Here is a 21,921-nt window from a genome sequence, read left to right as displayed (position 1 = left end):
TGCCTTGGCCCGGCAGGGGTCCTGACGACACTGGAGATACCTTCCCTCAAGAGGGTCCCTGGGCTCTATCAGCCCCACCCCCACACGGAGGACCCCCAAAGCCTGCTTCCCACTGTCCCCACCAGCGGGGCCGTCTGTCCTTGCAGGGCCGTCTGTCCTTGCAGAGCCTGCGTGGTGACTACCTGCCCGCACGGCTCTCCTCACCCGGGAAGCCCCCGGGGCTGGCGTCTCCTGCGCTTGCTGAAATGCGCCTTCTGTCTTTGAAAGTACGCGTTGTTCTGTCCTTTAACTGACCAACACCCACAGCCCTGAGGACACAGGACAGCACATGGCACCCGCCCCTTGGCCAGTCCGAAGTGCTGTCGGCCTGGGGTGATCTGACACCTCCCTGGCTCGCCACCTCCCTCACATGCCTCCTGGACTCTGCGTCCTCGGTTTGAGCTTCCCGGAGAGGCCGCCAGGCGCTCCTGTCTCCTGCGCCGGTTCAAGGGAATTCAGCGTGGGCTCCTCGATTGTCTGGGGTCCTGGGCACCTGGGCCTGCCTCCAAGGTCCAGCCCACCACGGCGGGCATGTGGATGTCACTTGGCAAAGGCTGTGTCCCCTATAGGGCAGTGACCAACCACATCATGGGCACAGGAAACACATGTGATGGTCACTGCTGGAGGCAGGTCAGTGCTTGACTGCCCACACGGTCCAGAAAGCACACACCCAGTGTCCCAGGCCACGCCCACACGCTCCAGGCCACGCCCACACGCTCCAGGCCATGCCCACATCGTTTAGGACACGCCCACACGCTCCAGGACACGGCCACACGTGTGCCCAGGGCGGGGGTCATCCACTGAGAGTGATGTGCTCTGCCCAGGTCTCCCCACCATGGGGGATGAGGGCTGCATGGGTGTCGGGCGCCTGGGGCCGGCCCGCGAGTGGGGTCCCTGTACCTTTGCTGCGTCTCTGCTGGGGGCAGCTTCCTCCCTGGCAGGAACCAGACCCGCAGAGGGCAGGGGAGGGTGGCCGCGGGCACTGGGGTCAGGGTGGGGGTCAGGTCAGGCCCCTGCAGTGGGTGAGTGGGGGCTGTACCCCAAGTCCCGAGTTAGGGGGTGGGGAAGGACTGAGACCCGCTGAGTGTGCATACGTGAGGGTGAGCAGGTGAGTGTAAGCACGTGAGCATATGTGTGTGTGAGTTCATGCATGTGAGTGTGCACATGTGTGCATGAAGGTGTATGTGACCGGGTGTGTGCCTGTGTGAGTGCACATGAGTGTATGAGTGTGTATATGTGTGAACGTATGGGCATTTCTGAGTATGTGTGAATGTGTGAGTTGTGTGTGGTTGTGTACCTGTGAGTGTGTGAACACCACGTGCTGCTGTGAGTGTGTGTGCCACTTGCGCCCACCTGGACACCCTGGAGGCTGCCTCCAGAGCGACGTCCGTGAGCCGTGGGAAGCTGCCTCGTCCCTGGCGGTGAACCTCACGGTGGGGGCGGGGGCGGGTTGGGGCTCTCCAGGCCTGGCAGGGGCCCCTCCCCAGCTGGCACCCGCTCTGGCCTGGGGGCCCTGCCCACCTGGAGGCAGGAAGGGCCGCTGAAGGGGGTGGTTTGTGGGGTAGGGGCAGCCTGTGCCGTGCTGGGCCCTGCCTGCGGCCCCCTGGGCCCTGCCCCTGCCGGGCCTGTGTCCTGCATGGGTGGGGGTGACATGTCCGTCCACCACACTGCCAGGGGCCTGGCGCCCAGCCCCGGCTCAGCCCTGGCTCCCCGTAAGTCAGCGTGGCGCGAGTGCTGAGACGACGCAGGATTTTCTAACGTGGATCGCCAGTGTCTCTGGAGGAGAATTCTCAGGTGACCGTGCCGTTCTCAGCACCCGGGTCTGTCATCCCTGCCTGGGCACAGCGTCCGGGGACGGGGCTGCTGGGTCCTGGAACCAGGTCTGTGCTGGGGGGCCCCCAGCAGGGGCTCCATTCATTCTCGTTTATTCTCTCTGGCAGGTGGACAGGCCCTCCTTGTCCGCTCGGCCCAGGGCCAGGAGCGGGCACTTCTTTGGGGAAAGGGGGGCTCTGGCACCACTTTGCATGTTATTTGCAGCTTTGGGAAAGGTGTTTGACTTTGCAGAAGTGCTAATGTGTGTGCAAATTAGACTTGGGTTCACACTCCCTCCTGGAGGGGGCTGCTGCCTGCTGTGCGGGCAAGGCCTTCGCTGTGCCAGGGGAGAACACAGCCTCCACAGCCGGCCTCCGGCCACCCGGCCACCGCACTGGGCCTGCCCTCAGCGCGGCGGGCTGCCTGCCGGGGGGCAGCAGAGGGCTCGGGCGGGTGGGCTCTGTGGGGTGGGCCTGGAGGTCTGGGCTGGGTGCAGTGGGCTCTGCTGGCATTGGCTTGGCCGACGTGGGCTTAGCCTGGGTGGGCTTGGCTGGTGTTTCCCCTCTGGCTGGGCGCCCTGTCTTGGGGTGTGCTGATTAAGGGGGAAATGGGAGATTTCCCCTAGTGGGTCCTGGACCCGTGTGCAGGGCGGTGTAGTGACCGCTGCAGGGGGGAGAGCAGCGCAGGCGATGCGGCCTCTCCGTGTGGCCCGGGCTCCGAGGTGGCAGTGGCTGAGGGCCAGTACGAGTGGGACCTTCGTGAGCCCCCAGCCCCCGGGCCCACAGCTCTGAGCGGAGCGGCCAGCCACAGCCTCTGCCTGGGCCTGGGTGGTACCTCTGTGCCCGCGGTCAGCATGGTACACGTGGAGGGGCAGAGGCTGTGGACAGGCAGAGGGAAGGACAGACGGACAAACGGGCTTTCTCCAGCCCTTCGGCCTGGCCAGGCTGCTCTGCCAGGTGTTGGCCTCGGGACCAGTATCCAGGAACCTGCCTGTCCTTGGGAGCCCGGCATGGGGCAGAGGCTCCGGGCAGTAACCGAGCTGCACAGCTGCCGCCCCTCCTGCCGTGGCTCTGGACAGGGCCTGCCCTGCCATCCATGGAGCCCCTTCGGAAGGAGGGGGCTGCAGGTTGGTGGGTGTGGGCCCTGCCCTGGGGGTCCACACCCTGAGGCAGTTCTCACTGGGAGCCCATAGCTGGGTTCCGACTGCAAGCACCCAGGGGGGCCACGCTGCACCCCAGATGCAGGCTCTCCTGTGCTGGGGGAAGGCCGGGTGAGGGGCAGGAAGTTTCAGGGTGCAGGGGCCCCATGGCCTGGCAGGTGGGGAGGCCTGAGTGGGGAGCAGGCACCCGGCAGTGGAGATGAGATAGGGGCTGCCGGGGTTGGGGTCTCCGAGCTGGAGGGCCCAGAACCTTCCCCAGCGGCGCCTCTGGCCTCCCTGCCCCACCTGCCCGTCTGCCCGGAGCCCGCACCTTGGCTGCCTGCACACGCGGGTGTGGCTTTGGGGACCAGAGCCGCGGCCCAGAGCTGCTGCCCCTTCCCCTCTGTCCAGGCCCCCGCCTCCACAGCAGCTCCGGAAGACTCCCAGAGGAGACCGTCTTGCCCTGGAGACCCTCAGAGCCAGACCCCTTTCCCACCCTGCAGCCGCAGAGGCCAGAGCTGGGAGGTGTGCAGGAGTGGAGCATGGGGGAATGCCAGAGGGTGGGCTCTCCACCGTCAGGTGGGGGCAGGGGCGCTATGGTGGAGGGGACACCATGGCAGGGTGCCCCGTGGTGTGGAGAGCCCATGGTGGAGGCAGGGCGCTACGGTGGGTTGGGGCCCTGTGGGGCACCCTCTCGGTTTGCGGGGGGGGGGTGGGTGCTGGGCCACCAGGGCAGGTGCAGTCTTTGGCCCCGCCCCCGCCACGTGGGGGGCACAGGTGTGCAGCCTTGGGGCCTGGCCCCCGGTGGAAGCTGCTGCAAACCCGGGCAGGATCCTGTGAGGGGAGGGCCAAGTCTGCCGGTGAGGCCCCCAGGGTGGTCGCCCAGGGCCAAGGCAGAGGGAGCTGCTGTATTGGCCAGGCTGCTGCCCATCACTAATTCAGGGACGCCTGGTGCCACCTGAGACGTCAGTAGGAGACTGTGGGACCCAGCTCCAGAGTGTTCTAGGCCGGGCGACTTCAGATGAGCCATGGCACTTGGGGGGGCTGCCAGCGGGTGGGTTTATACGCTGTGGCTCGTACTCAGTGAGAGGGTTGGGAGACGCCAGATGCTGCCCCCCGACAGAGCCTACTCACTGGACGCTGGGGGGCAGGGGCACAAGCCTGCAACTCTGATCTCAGGCCACGCAGGCCCTGGTTCTGGGAGCACCAGGAATGTCCTGGAACTCAGGGGCTCCAGAGCCCTCGGCTCTGCTCTTCCTTGTTGCCAAACCCCAGCCGTCTGTGAAAAGGGGGTGCCCACAGTTAGGAGTCAGAGACGAGCCCCCAACTGGGTGGATGAGCGTGCCGGGGGAGCAGGGAGGCCCTGGGCCCAGGCTTGGATTCTGCAGAAGCTTCCCGGAGAAGGGAGCAGGGCACAAGGTTGAGGAAGGGGGGCTGTTCCAGCTGGAGAGGCCAGCACGGGGGAGGCCCGGGGAGGGGCTGGCTCCAGAGGCCCTGCTCAGCTCCCCCCACGCGCCTGCTGGCAACAGTGCCAGGAAAGTGGAGACGCTGTTCTCAGCATCGGAGAGGCCGAGCTGGGGCGCCAGGCTCCAGGGTGGCTGCAGGCCCTTGTCCAGGGAGAACCCTGTGCTGGGGGCTAGTTGGGTTCTTCAAGACCACAGAACCACAGGTCACAGCCTGGCCAGCTGCTGGGGTACCGCAGGGCAGCTTCAGAGTCTCCAGAATTGGAGAGCAGAGCAGGCGCCCACTGCCCTGTCCCTGTCACTTGAGCTGCCTGCCCAGGGGCCTCCAGACTTCCTGCAAACTGACCCAAGAGGGAGCCAGGTGTCCAGACAGGAGACTGGACTCTAACTCAATTGCGGGGTCCTCTCATGAAATGGGGATACTACACCCTGGGGGGAGCTTTGAAAATAAAAGCCAATTCCGGGAGGGAGATAGGGTGCTCCATGGAGGCTGCTGGTGCTTCCCTTCTCGTCCTGTCCATTGTGCCTGGCCTCTTGCCATCCGTGGGTCCCAGCCAGGCTGACCCGTGGCCTCAGGGATTGCTGGCCTCACTTACTCTGGAGGACAGGCCAGTGACATGCTGGTCAGGGCTGTGGGGCATCTTTGGGTGACCTTCTGGGTGACGGTGCTTGTGCTTGGAGGGGTGGGCCGGCCTGGTGCCTGGGGAGGGGTAGGGTGCTGCCGTCCCGAGGTCCCATTTATCTACGTTTTCTTTTATTGCTTTGGGTGCTTTGCCTGACACAAAGTCCTGAAGATGCTTCCTTATGTTTTCTTCTAGGCATTTTATAGTTCCGGTTCTTATATTTCGGTTTTTGATCCATTTTGGGTGAATTTTTGAATCTAGAGTGTGGTAAGGGTCCTCCTTCATCCTTCTGCATAAGGAGGTGGGTGTCCTCAGCGCCGTTGTTGACGAGACTGTTCTGTCCCCACTCGGCGCCCTTGGTAAAAGTCATTGGCAGTGGATGTGAGGGCTGATTTCTGAGCGCTCAGTTCCATCGGTCCGTGTGCCCGTATCGTGCCAGTGCCGTGCTCTTCTCACTGCTGTGGCTTTGTAATAAGTTTTAAGGTCCCGAAGTGTGAGTCCTCCAACTTTGTTCTTCTTTTTCAAAATGGCTTTAGTTATTTGGGATCCCTTACCCTTCCATGTAAATTTGATAATCTTTCATTTCTGGAAAAAAAGGCTTTTAGAATTTTTATTGGGGTTGTTGAATCTCTAAATTGCTTTTGGTGGAACTGACATCTTAACAAAATTTTGTCTTCCAATCCCCAAAATGTAAGGTCCTTCCATTTTTGTAGGTCTTTGATGTCTCTTGAGACTATTTTGTAGTTTTCTGGGTGCAAATCCTGTGTCTCAGTTGCAGTTATTCCTAGGTATTCGGTTATTTTAGTTGCTGTTATAACTGGAACTTTTTTCTTGATCTTCTTCGGGTTTTTCCACAGTGGAGTATGGGGACCGGCTGGGCTTTACGTGTGGGCCTTTGTTCCACCACTTTGCTGAATGTGCTAAATAGCTCTGGTAGCTTGGTTGTGGATTTTTTAGGACTTTCTGTATATAGAATTATATCATCTGCAAATAGGGAAAATTTCTATTCCTCCTTTCCAATTTCGGTGTCTGTATTTCTTTTTCTTGACTGATTGCTCTAGCTGGAACTTCCAGTGCAGTGCGGAATAGCGGTGATGGCAGAGAGCATCCTCGTCTCGCTCCTGAGCTTAGAAGAAAAGCTCTCAGGGTTTCACTGCTGAGGCCAGTGTCGGGAGTAGGTTTTCCATCTATGTCCTTTATCCTACTGAGGACATTTCCTTCCATTCCTAGTGTTCTAAGTGCTTTGGTCAAGATGTGATATTTTCTGAGCTGCTGATTGTACACCATGCATGGACTGTATGAGTGTGAGATTTTGTCATTTAGCTTCTGTACATTAATTGGGATGAGCATGTGCTTTTTTCCTTCATTCTGCTAATGCGGTGTATTATATGTATTGATTTTCTTATCTTGAACAAACCTGGCATGCCAGGAATAAATCCCAATTGATCATAGTGTATAATTCCTTTAATAAGCTGTTGGATTCTGTTTACTAGTATTTTGTTGAGGATTTTTGCGTCTATGTGCATAAGAGATATTGGTCTGTAGTTATTTTTTCTTATGGTATGTTTATCTGGCTGTGACATGAGAGTGATGTTGCTCTCGTTGAATAAATTAGAGAGGGTTCTCTCCTCTTCAATTTTTTGGAAAAATTTGAGCAGAATTGGAGTGAAATTTTCTTGGAATGTATGGTAAAATTCCCCTGTGAAGTCAACTGGCCTGGGTTTTTCTTTGTTGGAAGGTTTTTGTTGACTGTTTAAATGTCTTTACTTGTTACTGGTTTGTTGAGATCTTTTATTTTTTTCTTGAGTTAGTGTAGGTAGTTTGTGTGTTTCTTGGAATCTGTTCATTTAAGTTAGGTTATCTAATTTGCTGGTATTCCAGTTGTTCATAGTATCTTCCTACAGTCCTTTTTATTTCTGTGGGTTCGGTAGTAATGTCCCCCTTTTCATTTCTGATTTTAGTTGTTAGTGTCCTCTCTCTCTTTTCCTTTGATCTAGATAGTGATTTGTCAATTTCATTGATCTTTTTGAAAAAACAACTTTTGGTTTTGTTTATTTTTTCTCTATTTTTAAATCTATTCAATATATCTCTACTTAATTTTGTTATTGCCTTCCTTCTGTTCACTTTGGGTTTGGTTTATTATACTTTTTCTAGATTGTCTGGTTTTGAGATTAGGTCTCTGATTTTAAATCTTTCTTCTTTTTGAAAAAAATATTTTTATTAAGGAATCTTCACACACATGCAGTCCATACATGGTGTACGGTCAATGGCTCATGTGTTCCTTGCCATGATCTCTTTTAGAACATTTGCATCACTCCAGAAAAAGTAAAAGAAAAAAGAGAAAAACTCATACATCCCATCCCCCTTACCCCTCCCTCTAATTGACCACTAGTTATTTCAAGCTACCCAGTTTTTTACTCTTTATCCCCCACTATTATTTATTTATTTGTTGTCCTTATTTTTTTACTCATCTTTCCATACCCTGGATAAAAGGAGCATCAGACACGAGGTGTTCACAATCACACAGTAATATTGTAAGCTTTATAGTTATACAATCATCTTCAAGAATCAAGGTTACTAGAACACTGCTCAACAGTTTCAGTTACTTCCCTCCAGCCACTCCAATACACCATAAACTAAAAAAAGATACCTATATAATGCATAAGAATAACCTCCAGGATAGCCTCTCAACTCTGTTTGAAATCTCTCAGCCACTGAAACTTTGTCTCATTTCTCTTTCCCTTTTGGTCAAGTAGGTGCTTTCATTCCCGTGATGCTGGGTCCTGGCTCATCCCGGGAGTCCTGTCCTACATTGTCAGGGAGATTTACACCCCTGGGAATCATCACCCATGTAGGGGGGAGGGCCGTGAGTTCACCTGCTGAGGTAGCTTAGAGAGTAAGGCCACATCTGAGCAACAAAAGAGGCTCTCTGGGGGTGACTATTAGGCATAATTATAAGTAGCCTTAGCTTCTCCTTTGCAGGAGTAAGTTTCATAGGGTTGAACCCTAAAATAAAAGTCTCAGCCTATTGAATTCGTTATCCCCACTGCTTGCAAGAATATCAGGAATTGCCCAGATGAGGAAGTTTAGTATTTCTTCCTTTCACCCAAGTGCCCCAAGGGCACTTTACAGGAACTTTTTTATTCTCTGTCCAAGTTACTCTGGGATATATTGCAGCATTACACTAACCTGTGCAAACCAACAGGATCTCACGCCCTATTCAGAATTCCATGTAATTATGGTGTTCAAATAAACTGACCATACAAGTTAAATTAGGTAATGCACTTCCCAAAATATAAATTTTGCACCAAGTAAACATCCCTTCCTTTGGCCTCACACAGAAGTTGAAGTGTTAAATGTGGAGCATACCGTCCTCACCCTGTGTTCTGATTTCCCTTAGTCCCATCCAGAGCAGCTCCATTCATGTCTCTAGTTGAAGTCTGACCACTTTTCAGGTTTTTTAACAGTTGACGTATGGGGTGCGGCTTACTTTCAAAGCTACAGGATTTCTTCTTTTTTAATGTGCACATTTAGAGTTATAAATTTCCCTCTAAGGGCTGTCGTTGCTGCATCCCATAACTTTTGGTATCAATCCTTTCATTTTCATTCACCTTATGATATTTCCCAATTTCCTTTCTGATTCCTTCTTTCACCCACTGATTGTTTAAGAGTGTGTTGCTTAAGTTCTACATATCTGTGAATTTTCCATTTCTCCCCCAGTTATTGATTTCCTGCTGCATATCATTGTGGTTGGAGAGGATACATTGAATGATTTCAGTATTTTTTAATTTACTGTGACTAGTTTTGTGATCCAGCTAACGTGGTTCGTCCTAGAGAATGATCTGTGTGCGTCTGAGAAGAACCTGTGTTATCTTTCTGTTTGGTGGAGTGTTCTGTAGCTAGTCGACTGAGAATCATTCCAGTCTTCTATTTTCTTATGATCTTCTGTCTAGATGTTCTATCAATTTGTAAGTGTGGTATTGAAATTCCCTACTATTAATGTAGAACCATCTATTTCTCCCTTCAGTTTACCAATATTCGTTTCATATATTTTGGGACTCTGCTTTTAGGTGCATATATATATGTATGATCATTATGTCTTCTTGTTGATTTCATCCCTTTACCAGTATTTAATGACCTTCTTGGTGTCTCATAACAGTTTTTGACTTAAAGTCTATTTTATCCAGTATTAGTATAGCTACCCCAGCTCTTTTTCAATTACTGCTTGCATGGTATGTATTTTTTCCATCCTTTTACTTTCTATCTACTTATGTCTATGAATTTAAGGTAAGTCTCTTGTAATGCTTTTTTATCCATTTTGCAAATCTCTCCCTTTGGCCTGGACAGTTCAATCCATTCACCTCTAAAGTAACTACTTACAATGCAATATTTTCTTCTACAGTTTTGCTATTTTGTCTTTGTAAGTCTTATACCTTTTTTTTGACCCTCAATTCTTCTGTTAATGTGTGACACATTTGTTTGGTTTTTGTAGTGTACCATTTCAAGCCCCTTCTAGTTTCTTTCTGAATATATTTTCACATATTTTCTTTGTAGTCACCATGGTGTTCAAATGTAACATTCTAAATCTATAGCAATGACATTTGATTTGATACCAACCTATCTTCAATAGCACACTACATATACTGTTCCTATACCCCTCCCTCATTTTTTAAAGTACTTTTATTGACAAATCTTCACACACATACAGTCCGTATATGGTACATAATCAGTGGCTCACAGTATCATCATATGGTGGTACATTTATCACCATGATCCCTCCTTCATCTTTAAAAGAAAGTCTCATTAAAAAATTCTGGATTGTCAATTATTTTCTTTCAGCACTTTCCATATTTTGTACCGCTGACTTCTTGCCTCTATGGTTTCTGATGAGAAATTGAAACTTAATATCACACATAACTCATCGCTCTTGTTGTGCAGCTTTTCGGCACTTTCTCCTTTTCCCTAGTTTTGGACAGTTTGATCGGTGTGTCTGGGCATGGATCTCTTTGGATTTGTTCTGTTTGGGTTTCCATGGGCTTCTTGAATATTCAAGAAGAATATTTAGGTTCTCTGTTCAATTTGGAAAGTTTCCTGCTATTATTTCTTTGAATATCCCTTCTGCCCCATTTCTTCCTGTCGTCTCCTTGGACTCCCATGTGTGTGTGTGTTGTTTTGCTTGATGGTGTCCCACAGATCTCTTCAGCTCTTTTTAGTCTTTTTATTCTGCTCCTTAGCTAGAATCAGTTGTTGTCTTGTCTTCGAGTTAACTGACTCTTTTTCCTGCCACTTCCAAATTGCTGCTGAAACTGTCTAGGGAATTTTTCATTTTGGTTGTTGTGTTCTTCAACTCCTGTATTTCTGTTTAGTTCCTACAGAAAATCTCAAAGATATTCCCATATTGTCTGTTCATTGTTTTCCTCATATCCTTTAGTTCTTTCTCCAAATTTTCCTTTATCTCCTTGAGCTTATTGAGAATCATTTTTTTAAAGTTTCTGTCTGGTAAGCTCAACGTCTAATACTCTTTGTTGATGGTTTTTGGATTTTTATCTTGTTCCTTCGGATGAGCCATCTTTCCTGTTTCTTTGCCTTATATTTTTTTTGTTGCAGACTCTACATTCTAATATTTTAAAGTGTAAACTCTGGAATTTAGTTCCTGAGGTATCTGTTCCTTAAGCTCGTATATAAGTAGTGATGTAACAGAGATTTTCTTAAATGCCAGGAACTTATCAAAACTGACAAACCAAGGCCAAAAGTCTGTTTCGCTGTGTTTGCACACTGGCTCTGCGCTGGCTGGTGGTCGCCTCCAGAGCTGGACTCTCCTGTCGAGAAGCTCAGGAGGCAAAGGCACAGTTCAGGGTCCTTTCTTTCTTACCCGAGCTTGCCTGGGGCCTCAGAGCCCCCTTATTTTCCTGGGCCTGTGCTCCCTCAAGGCCTCAGGATTCCCTGCTTAGGGTTTACAGGATTAAGTGAACATGCCCTCTGTCCATTTTGATATGGCCCCTTCCTCCTTGGGGTGCTCTCTTCTTTTGGCATGAGCAGCTCCGGGAGTGGGTGCAGGCAGTCAGTCCTTTGCCCCAGACTGCTTAGACTTCCTTTTCTCACACTGTCCCACTGTCTACAAGAGGCTTCTCTGCCTTGGGAAAAAACGGGAAAGTGAGCTGAGCCAGGTTCCCCGGCTCATAGCTCCGACTTCTACCTGATGGAAAGGAGAAGGGGCCAGGGACCCTCTGGGAGCAGAAGCCGGGCTGCCTGGGCTGTGGAGGGCAGGGTGGCCAGAAGGGCACCGGGAGCTGCTACGGCTTTTGAAGCTGCATTTTCTTAGCTCACCCTGGCCCAGTAGCGCAGCCCCTCACCTGTCCCCTGTCGTTTTGAGGACGGATACTGCCTTTAAGACTCTTCTGCTCCCTTTGACACAACAGTGGAGCCCTCCCAGCTGTTCTCAGAGGTGTGGAGTAGATGACAAAGGTAGAGACCAGCTGTGAGACTGCACCTCTGGAGTCTAGAGGACTGGGTCCTGGTGGCCCGCCCTGCCCCGGTCAGCTGTGCCAGAAGCCTCAGCTGCAGCCCCGCTGCTGTCCTCCCCGCTGCCGGGGTGGGGTGGAGAATGGAGCTACTGCGGACGGGGGCGCTCACCAGTGCCCACTGTCATTTACCAGCCTCTTCCCCTGCCCCTTCCTGGATGCTGCCCAATGTTCCACCAGACTCCACAGTTTCAAAGTGTCTGATTCAGACAGTCCCTGCCCATTCCGTGGTGGTTTTGTTTGGAGGGACCAATTCCTACTTCTTACTCCACCATCTTCCCACAGTCTTTTCTCTTCCACCTTCTTCTGGTTGAAAGCCTTGGGTGCTGGTGGGTGGCCCCGGCTGTCTGGGGCACGTGCTTGTTTCTAGGAAGAGGGTTCCTGGGCTTTGACTTGGAGGGGAGGATTTTTCAAGGGCGTGTAAGCATGTGCCCCCAAGGCCAGGGTTTCTGGAGACTGCTCGGCTTGGCATTTTAGAAACAGAGCAACCTCCCTGATCCTGCTGACCACTCCACAACACTCAGGCCACTGCAACCCCACAAAGTGCCCCTGGCCCCCACAGAAGGCTGCATGACCCCCTAACCCCATGGAGTACCTAGGATCTCCATAACTGGGCATTTTGTGGTTGTGTAATGTTCCTTTTTAATCCTTCACTATGGTGTTGCCGTCTCTGGGCCCCCCTAGCTGACTGAGCACAGCTGTGGGCTGCCCAGCCTGCCCCTCCGGAGCTGGCCAGGAGGCACCCAGGTCACCTTGGCCTCTGTGCAGGGAGGATGGGCAGGGGCCGGGGCGGCTGCTGGGGGAGGTCCTGGCGGGGCCTGAGCTTTAGCAGCCCTCTCCCCGCCACCCAGCTATGAGGTCTGGGGCCTCTTCCTCCCTCTGGACACCGCTGGCCCTCCCGATGGGGCCCCTGGAAATAGCACTGAGCCTGGGGCCTGTGCGGTGGCTCTGCCACAGGGCAGGGTCTTGGCACGCAGGCCTGGGGTTCTTGATGGGCTGGAAGTTAGTGGCGGGGGTGGGGGGCGCCGAGGGCGGGGCCAGGCCAGGCCTTGCTGAGATGAGAACCTCTCCTGGCTGACACTGCAGGAATCTCCCTCTTACCTATCAGGAGTGACCTGGGTCAAAAACCCAAATGGGGGGTCCTGACAAGTGCACGCAAACCCCCTTCCATTCATCCTGGATTGGCGTTTCCTGGGGACACTGGTGTGCTCGGCAGGGGCAGGGAGTTTTTCACGGGTGCTGTGATAAGTAGGAAAGCTGTGATTTCTAAGGGTTCATTTTCTCAGGAGGCGCCGCCTGGCAGGGTTCTGCCGGCAAAGTCAACAGAGATGATTATCGTGTGGTTTCCCACAGGCCCCGTGGGAAAGTCCGTGGAGAGTTTCTGAGGACGGCAGAGCCACTCAGAGCCATACTTGATCGGTGGTTCATTGATCACACATTCATTGATGGGTCACTGATTCGTTGCTGGTTTGCTCAGTGATCACTGATTCACCGGTTGAGCACTGACTCACAGACTGATTGCTGATTCATTGATCCCCAATTCATGGATGGATCACTGGGCCTTTTCCTCCAGTGCCCGTGAGTGGGCCTGTTTTCTGATTTCCCCTGAGGCCTGACTAGCAGGGTCCCCAGGTGGAGCCCACAGCCACCTCTCGGTGCCGGCTTCGAGCCTCTCAGCAGGTGCGACCCCTGCCCGCAGGCCAGAGCTGGGGATGGTTAGTGCTGAGGTGGCTTCCCCAGGACCCTGGGGCCAGCCTGTTTGTAGGTCCTTATGAGGGGGCAGCCTACAGTTCGGGGGCTGCTGGGGTGACTGGGGCTGAAGCTGAGCTGGTTCTGTTGCTCCAGGACAAGGCCCATGACCTCTTTGATCTGTGGATTGGGGTGGCCTGTCTTCACCCCGTAATGAGCCTGAGGGATCTAAGAGCCTGGAGGAGGAGAGCTGGGTTCAGCCTTAGCCGGGCCGCAACTGACCCTCTGGCCAGAGGACTGTGGGGGCTGTGGGGACTTCCACAGAGGTGGCAGTGGGCGCTGGGGAGCTGTGGAGGTGGGGGCTGTTGAATTGGGGGGTTCGTACTGGGCACAGGCCTTCCCACGCATCTCACCAGGTCCCTTTGTTTCACTCTGCAGTGAACTTCGACCACTTCCAGATCTTGCGGGCCATCGGGAAGGGCAGCTTCGGCAAGGTAAGGCCCCAGGGGAGCTGTGCGTGCAGGGCCGGCCCCCTCGGCCCACCTGTTCCGCTGGCCTCAGGGCAGCTGCCCCTCCGGGCCGCGCCTCTGGGGTCTGCGGGGAGGCTGGGGGGTGCTTCCCATCGCTGGGGGGGGGGCAAATGGGCCACCCTGGGGGTCCCCAGAGGGTATGGTTGGCCCAGGACCCTTGGACCTTGGCACATTCCAGGGCCTGTGGGTAAGTGCCGCAGCCGCTGGCTCTGTGGTCCCTGCCACCGTCCAGACCCCAAGAGCCTGCTGCGGGCTCAGCCTCCCGCCAAGGCCCGTGTCCCTGGCAGGGCGCCTTCTGCCGCCTCACAACCCTGTTGTCCCAGCTTGAAAGGGGCATTTAGGTGCCGACCGGCAGCCCCTGGGGTGCCGCAAAAGTCAACTCCTTGGGGCACTTGGAGGCACCATGATAAGGTCACTAGAATGGGGGCCAGATGCCGTCCAAGGGGCCGTGTATGCACCCACTCCTCGCGGCCTGTGGGCGACGGCGAGACCACGAAACACAGACCCCCTGCCCGCTATGCACCGCGGCAGCCTGTGCGGTGCGGGGTGGGGGGCCCAGAGGAGGGGATCGGCGCTGCTCCTGAGCTGGAGACCGGACCCGAGGGCTGTGTGCACCCGGGCAAAGGCAGCTCAGGATGCGAGCGTGGAGGAAGACGAGATTGGAGAGCCCAGCGGGCGGCCAGTGCACACGGCTGCACCGCACTCGGAGGGCGGGCGCGAGGACGGGGGCAGCACGCTGGGGGTGTCGTGGCTTCAGCACGGTGCCGGGCCCAGGCCTCCGCGGGTTCAGCTTTGTGCCGCGGCCACATCAGGCCGGCTGGGCCTGGCCCCCTGCAGCGCGATGAGGGGGAAGTTGGGGCGGCGGGTCCAGGTTCCTTCGTTCATAAGCCTGACGGGGCCGGCATTGGAATCGAGACCGCAGACTGCAGAACACGCCAAGCACAGGTCACGCGATGCCCCTGGGGCTGCTCGCCGGGGCCCCGGGCCTCGGTTCCACGCGTCCAGCGTGACGACCCGGCCTGTTGGGGGGAGGCCGCACGTAGGCCCGGCCCAGTGCGCACTCACCGGGTGCTCTCGGATCCGTCAGGGCCGCGGGCTGTGTGCTCCGGGCAGGCCTGGCTGTGGGGACCTGGAGCCACGGCCTGGCTTTTCCCTTCTCCTGGCCAGATCTGATCCCCAGTTGCTGCCTCGTCGGAGATTGGGGCAATTGTAACTCGGAAGAAGGCTTAAGGGCGCAGGAAGAAGCTGAAATCAGCTCCCAGGGCGCTGCCCGGAGTTTGCTGGGAAGGGGTGCAGTTTCTGCAAAAGGGTTTGACAGCTGGGCCCCTCTCCAGTGCCTGCCAGGCCATGCAGCCTCTCAGGAGGCGGCCGAGTGGTCGTGGAGGGGAAGAAATGCCCAAGGGACTCAAAGGCAAGGTGGCCAAGGCCCAGGTGTGACAGCTACACGTGTCTGTAGCCATTGCATAGCCGGCTGAGAACTCCTAGGTGAGAAACGAAGGTGCCGGTGAGGGGTCCACTGAGGGCACAGGCTCTTTCCACCCGCCCCACCCACTCTTCCCCTTCTCTGACCTCACGGCTGACTTCTCCCAGGAGACCCACCCTCCAGCAGCCCCTTTGCTGTCCCTGCCCCGTGGCCCCCCTCCCCCAGGGATGGCCCCTCCCTGCAGCGCCCCCTCCCTGCCCCTTCCTCGTACAGCCCCAGGGGCTGCTGACCCAGCACCGCCTCTCCTCACGCCGTCTGTTCGGGGAGGGTCCAGGGCTCCCTCCTGTGTGCGCTTGCGGGGGGGAGGGGGAGGGGGAAGGAGGATGGGGTGGGGGAGGCACCTGGGAAGAGAGGCGCAGAGACCAGGTGGGGGGAGGCAAGGGATGCAGAGGGCATGGGGGGCGTAGGGAATGCAGGGGGCACAGGGGATATGGGGAATGGGGCGCAGGGGGCAGAGAGGGTCAAAGGGAACAGGGGTCACGGATTGGGACACAGGGGACACGGGATACGGGGGAGTGGGGCACAGGGGCTGTGAAGGCACAGGGGGTGCAGGGGGTGTGGGGGCCACGGGATACAGAGGTATGGGGGCAAGGGGATGCAGAGGGCACTGAGGGTAGGGGACACAGGGCACAGGGGGTGCGGAGGATATGGGGGGATGGGGACACTGGATACAGGGGGATGGGGGTGCAGGGAGCTGATAAGATGCAAAGGGCACAGTGGGCACAGGGGCCGCAGAGGGCACGGGTGCAGGGGCGATGGGATACCCAGTCCCTGTGTCCCCCAGTCCCTGTGTCCCCCAGTCCCTGTGTCCAGCCCCAGTGCCCAGCCCATGGTCTGAGTTGGCAGGAGGAGCAGCCTGCGTCCTGCACTGGCCTTCTGAGGGGTGACAGGACTTATGCCCCCACACCAGGGCTGCCCCCAAGCAGAAACCCCCGTAAGGGCAGAGGCTGGTGGGTTTGGATGCACCATCCTGATGAATGGGACACGTTTCCCCAGGAAACGGGGTGAGGCCCTGGGGGGCTGCTGGGCCTGCAGGTGCCCGTGCGTCCCTCCCACCTGTGCCCCGGCGGCAGCTCACCCTCGTACTGCAGAAAGTGGCCCCCGGGCTCGGCCTGGGCTGCACAGGCTCTGTGCAGTGGCCCAAGAGTGTCCGTGTGCCCCTCAGGAGGGACCTGTACCTCTTCCGAGGAGGGAGTTCGTGCAGGTGACAAGGGAGAGAGGGTGAGCGTTGAGATGAGCCGGGCTTCCCCTGGGTGGGCGACTCCCACCAAGGGCCAGGCTGGCTGAGCGAGCGGGTGACCTGTCCCCTAGTGCTGGCCGGTTGGGTGACCTGTCCTCTCATGCTGGCCGGGTGGGTGACCTGTCCCCTCGTGCTGGCCGGGTGGGTGACCTGTCCTCTCATGTTGGCTGGGCAGGTGACCTGTCCCCTCGTGCTGGCCGGGTGGGTGACCTGTCCTCTCATGCTGGCCGGGCGGGTGACCTGTCCCCTCGTGCTGACCGGGTGGGTGACCTGTCCTCTCATGCTGGCCGGGCGGGTGGCCTGTCCCCTTGTGCTGACTGGGTGGGTGACCTGTCCCCTAGTGCTGGCCAAATGAGCGGGTGACCTGTCCCCTCATGCTGGCCGGGTGGGTGACCTGTCCCCTCGTGCTGGCCGAATGAGCAGATGACCTGTCCCCTCCTGCTGGCTGAATGAGTGGGCGACCTGTCCCCTTGTACTGGCTGGGCAGGTGACCAGTCCAGGCGCAGCTCACCTGGCCGGAGACCCTGGGCCCGTGGGGGGCCGCCCACTTGACACGTGGTTGTGCAAAACACACTCCTGGCCAAGCAGAGTGTCCAGGGCATCTGTGCAGAGTGGGAACTTTCCTTCTGGGGCCCCTCAGAGCCGGGGGGTCCGGAACACAGGTGTGGTCTCGGGGTGCTGGGCCAGGGTCGCCACCTCCTGGCCCTCCCGGGGCCGATGCTGGGTCACTGCCACCTCCCAGCTCGGAACTCGGCCCCTGGGGCATTTCAGTTGTGTTTATTTTCTCTCAAGTGTGGCAGGAGCGGGCAGGGAAGGTTCCCCACGGTGGGCGCGGGGCCCCTGGGGCTGGACGCAGTGGGGGCGGCTGTGGACCTCCCTCTGAGCCCTGCTGGGGTGAAGCAGTGGGGAAACTGAGGAAGGGTCCGGGCTTCTCAACCACCATTTGTACGTGAGTTTAGTGGGCGTTAAGCAGGTGACCCTGGCATTTAGAATTGTCCTGTGGTCAGGACCCCCGTGATAGGCGGTGGCTGCGAGTGTGCTGGGCGCAGGACTTCCCACGTGGACAGAAGCCGAGGAAAGGTCGCCCCGGTGCTCCTCCACCCGGGTGCAGTGGGTGCCAGTCCCGCCCCCGCGCGCTGTTGCCTGCTGTGTACTTGGTATGGCCGGCCTGGCTCAGAACCCAGTGCCGTGGCGTCACCTCCTGTGAGTCCTTTCAGTGACGGACGCTACCCGCCCTTCCCGCTCTGGGTTCGCCCCAAGCGCCCGCCGTGTAGACAGCCAGCGGTGTCACGTTGGCGTCATGCAAATGTCCGTCTGTCCGTGGCTGTCCCTGGAAGTCGGTGGCTGAGCTGGAGGAAGATTTTTGGACCCGGGTCTGATTTGGGGTGAGGGTCCGCCGGGGGCTCCGCCAGGACGCACGCCTGCCTCTTGCCCGATGCGGCCGCCGCGGTGGCCCGAGGTCTCGTTGCGTCACTCGTTCTCCTGCATCAGCTGGAACGCTGGAAGACGCGCCTCTGCACGCTCACGTGGCACATGCCGGAGGCGCAGCCGTGTTCAAAAGTGTCTGTTTCCAAATGGCTGGGTTGGCTCCCGCACCCCCTCTTCCGGCTGCTGGGGGCACCAGCTGCACCTGTGGGCCCTGGTGGACATTGGCCGTCGGGCCCTGTGGCTTTACTTCTACTGGCGCTTGGCCGTCCTGTCTCCAGCCACTGTGCACTGGCTCCCGCGTCCTCCCACACGACCTCATCCGTGCGTCCCTTGCCCCGTCCGTGCATCCCCTGCCCTGTCTGTGCATCCCCTGCTCTGTCTGTGCGTTCCCTGCCCTGTCCGTGCATATCCTGCTCTGTCTGTGGGTCCCCTGCCCCGTCTGTGTGTCGCCTGCCCCATCCGTGCATCCCCTGCCCCACCAGTGTGTCCCCTGCCCTCTCTGTGCGTCCCCTGCCCTGTCCGTGTGCCCCCTTCCCTCTCCGTGGTTCCCCTGCCCTCTCTGTGCATCCCCTGCCCTGTCCGTGCGTCCCCTGCCCTCTCCGTGCGTCCCCTGCCCCGTCCGTGTGTTTCCTTCCCTCTCCGTGGTTCCCTTGCCCTGTCCGTGCGTCCCCTGCCCCGTCCGTGCGTCCCCTGCCCTGTCCGTGTGTTTCCTTCCCTCTCCGTGGTTCCCTTGCCCTGTCCGTGCATCCCCTGTCCCACCTGTGTGTCCCCTGCCCTCTCTGTGCGTCTCCTGCCCCGTCTGTGGGTCCCCTGCCCTGTCCGTGGGTCCCCTGCCCCGTCCGTGCATCCCCTGCCCCACCTGTGTGTTCCCTGCCCCACCTGTGTGCCCCCTGCCCCACCTGTGCATCCCCTGCCCCGTCCGTGTGTCCCCTGCCCCACCTGTGTGTCCCCTGCCCCATCCGTGGGTCCCCTGCCCTGTCCGTGGGTCCCCTGCCCTGTCCGTAGGTCCCCTTCCCCACCTGTGTGTCTCCTGCCCTCTCTGTGCATCTCCTGCCCTCTCCGTGCATCCCCTGCCCCGTCCGTGCATCCCCTGCCCTGTCTGTGCATCCCTGTGAAGCGTGAGGACCCAATCCAGGCCCGTGGGTGCTCCCAGCTGACCACTGTGTCCAGCTCTCGGCGTGAGTGGGGCTGGGCGTCCATGCAGGTGTCCTCACAGGGACGCACCGGCCCGTCGCTGCGTCGTGCACCAGGAGCCCTGTCCGTGTGGCTGTCCCGCCGGCCACACAGCGGTAGGTCGCACATCCCGTTTCCATTCTTAGGGGCACCTTTATGTTCCGTTCATCGGATGATTTTGTCAGACCCTTGCTTGGTCCACATTCAAGTCTATGAAACAGGGCGCAGCTTCTGTCAGCACCCCTCCTCCGCGTTTCCTCCTAGAAACACCTCTCTAAAAATATTTAGGTTTATATTCCCATCGATTTCTTTTTAGTCACATAACCTGCCTCCTAAATAAAAGGCGGCGTGGCGCCGGCGTCCATCCTCACGTGACACACATCTGCCATCTCGCCGTCCCCACCGCAGCGGCGCCTTCCCTGCGGGACGCTCGCCAGGGGCTGTGTCCATCGGCCCTCTCTGATGCCCCAACGCAGACCCCAAGCAGGCCTGCCCGGGCAATGCCGAGCTGTCCCGCAGAGGCTGGGACCCACTTCTCTTGCCTTTTCTGTCTGCCGACTCCCGGGCCGCGTTCAGGGCAAGCAGCGGGCACCGCCTGTCCACCGCCACCGCCGCAGGTTGTGTCGCGCCTTCCATGGGCGCCTTCGCACATGGCTGCCACTTACCTTGGGGTGAGGGTCGTAGAAGGGGGGGCAGGTTAGACGGTTAACACATGTCTGCTGCTGGTAGAAACCGCCAGCGCTGTGGCCCGCGGGGACCCTGCCCCAGCAGCGTTGCACAGCGTTCGCGTCCTGCCAGCCCCCAGGCAGGAAAGCCGTGTTACTTCTTTTCACTTTATCATTAGAGAAACGCTGGGTTAAGCATCTTTTAAAATGCCTGAAGCCCCTCTGCCATCTCTGTCTGGGGAGCTCCTGTCATACGTTCTGCCCACTTTTCAGTCGGCTGGAGACCTTTTCCACTTATGCAGGTCCATCATATGCTGATAAATAAACCCTGCTGTGCTGAGCAGGCCCCCTTTGCACCCCCAGGGCAGGGAAGAGGGGCTCGGAAGGGGCCCGGAGGGTGGAAGCCGAGGGCTTGGGAAGACCTGAGGATCCGGGAGCAGTCTGAGGGTGAGGGTAAGAGGCTTCCTGGAGCTCCCCCATCTCCCCAGGACTCCGCAGAGCCCCCCGGAGCGCAGCCAGGCACAGGGGTGGGGATAGGAGGGGCGCGGGGGCCCCGGGGAGGAGAGCTCAGGGCAGCTGGGCCAGAGATCCTCGGCGGGCACTGCAGCTGGGAGCACCCCAGGTCTGGGGGAACCGACGGAAGGCCTCGCACACTGCGGGGCATCGGAACCCCAAGGATCGCACTGTAGGGGGGGGCAGGGGAAGAGCAGATCACCCCAAAGGAGAGAGGTGCGCTCGGCCCAGCCTTCTCGGCCTCAGGAGAGTCCCATCTAAGTGGCAGGCAAAGCATATCAGCCAAGAGCTCCTATTCCAAAAACCTCCCGCGTCCGGGGCAGGACGGGATGGGACCACGTCCCCCACTGTCTCCCTGGCCTCCGAGTTCCTGAGCCCCCAGCTGCAGTCAGAGGCAGGTGAGATGCAAGAGCCGTGTTGAGGCGGCTGCCCTTCAACCTTAATTATCACCTGACTGAGACCCTGAAGTTATTTTCTGACTAAATGACAGTGTTAGGTGGGCGCCAAGGGCCAGGGGGAAGTGGGCACAGGCCCTGGCAGCCTCACGCTCAGTGCCCGGGAAGCCAGGCTGACTGAGGTGCACCTGCCCAGTACCTGCCCAGCACCTGCCCAGCACCTGACGCTTACCTGGCACCTACTTGGCTCATGTCTACCCTGCCCAATACCTGCCTGGCTTCTGCCCAAAACCTGCCCAACCTGCCTGACATCTGCCTGGCGCCTGCCCAGACCCTTCCCAGCACCTGCCCAACACCTGCCTGACACCTGCCCGGTGCCCGTCTGCAGCTCCAGGCTGGGCTTCTTGGCCTGCTCCATGGAGGATCGTCCTCAAGGACAAAGAGGCTGGCTCCAGGTGAGGCTGGCTGCCCCGCTCGGAGGCTGACACATCTGACAGGGATGGGGTGGGGGCCCCGAGGCTGCACACCTCCCCCCGTCCCCCCGCGATCTGCGCGCTGGGCTCATGAGTAATTTTGTGCTGTTTTAGTTTCTTAGACCGCTCAAAGCAGATTCCATGAGATGGTTTGTCTTAAACCCTGGGAATTTACTTGCTTACAGTTTGAGGCTGGGAGATGTCCAAAGGCGGCCTCGAGGTGGTGCCTTCTTCCCCGCAGTCAGCTGCAGCCATCCTGACCCTGCTGCTGACTGGCAGGCCCCGGGCCACATCTGCGCGGCTCTCCCATCACCTCTGGGTGCCGGTGATTTCCGCTTCCTACTTCCCTGGCTCTCTCTGTGTTCCTCCCGGCTGACGGCTGACTGCGGGGAGCCTTGCCTTACAGGGGTCACCTCATCGAAAGGTCCTGGCCACGGGGGAAGTGTTTTCAGGGAAGCATCCTCAGGCATGGATGGGGCTGAAGGTTATGATTTTCTGGGGTTCACGCAGCTCCAAACCACACAGGGTTCACATCTGCTGGGACCCCCGAATGTCCCTGCCCGGACAGCGCAGCACACTCCGGCTTCTCTTGGGAGAAATGACCCGTTGGCAGCAGTGGACACACGGCCCGGTCATTTGTCCTCAGGCCCACTCAGCCTCCTGTGGCCGCTGTACCCCTTTGGGCCCCTCTGTGTCCACGGCCTCCCCACGGAGCTGGCGCCGTCTTCTTCGGCTT

The 21,921-nt window shown here is 57.6% G+C and overlaps 1 protein-coding gene across 1 annotated transcript in view; it reads left to right on the top strand.

Annotated features, from left to right (window-relative positions):
• Positions 1 to 21,921, top strand: part of STK32C (serine/threonine kinase 32C) — a 69,263-nt gene that overhangs the window by 28,339 nt on the left and 19,003 nt on the right. Inside the window, exon 2 of the mRNA XM_077124441.1 lies at positions 13,724 to 13,779. Coding sequence (XP_076980556.1) covers positions 13,724 to 13,779 — 56 coding nt within the window. The remainder of the gene's footprint in view (positions 1 to 13,723; positions 13,780 to 21,921) is intronic.

This window comes from Tamandua tetradactyla, chromosome 13, assembly GCF_023851605.1.
Source record: "Tamandua tetradactyla isolate mTamTet1 chromosome 13, mTamTet1.pri, whole genome shotgun sequence".
In the NCBI taxonomy this organism is placed as follows: Eukaryota; Metazoa; Chordata; class Mammalia; order Pilosa; family Myrmecophagidae; genus Tamandua; species Tamandua tetradactyla.
Note: the sequence above shows the minus strand (reverse complement) of the source record. Positions and strands in the feature narration are given on the sequence as shown.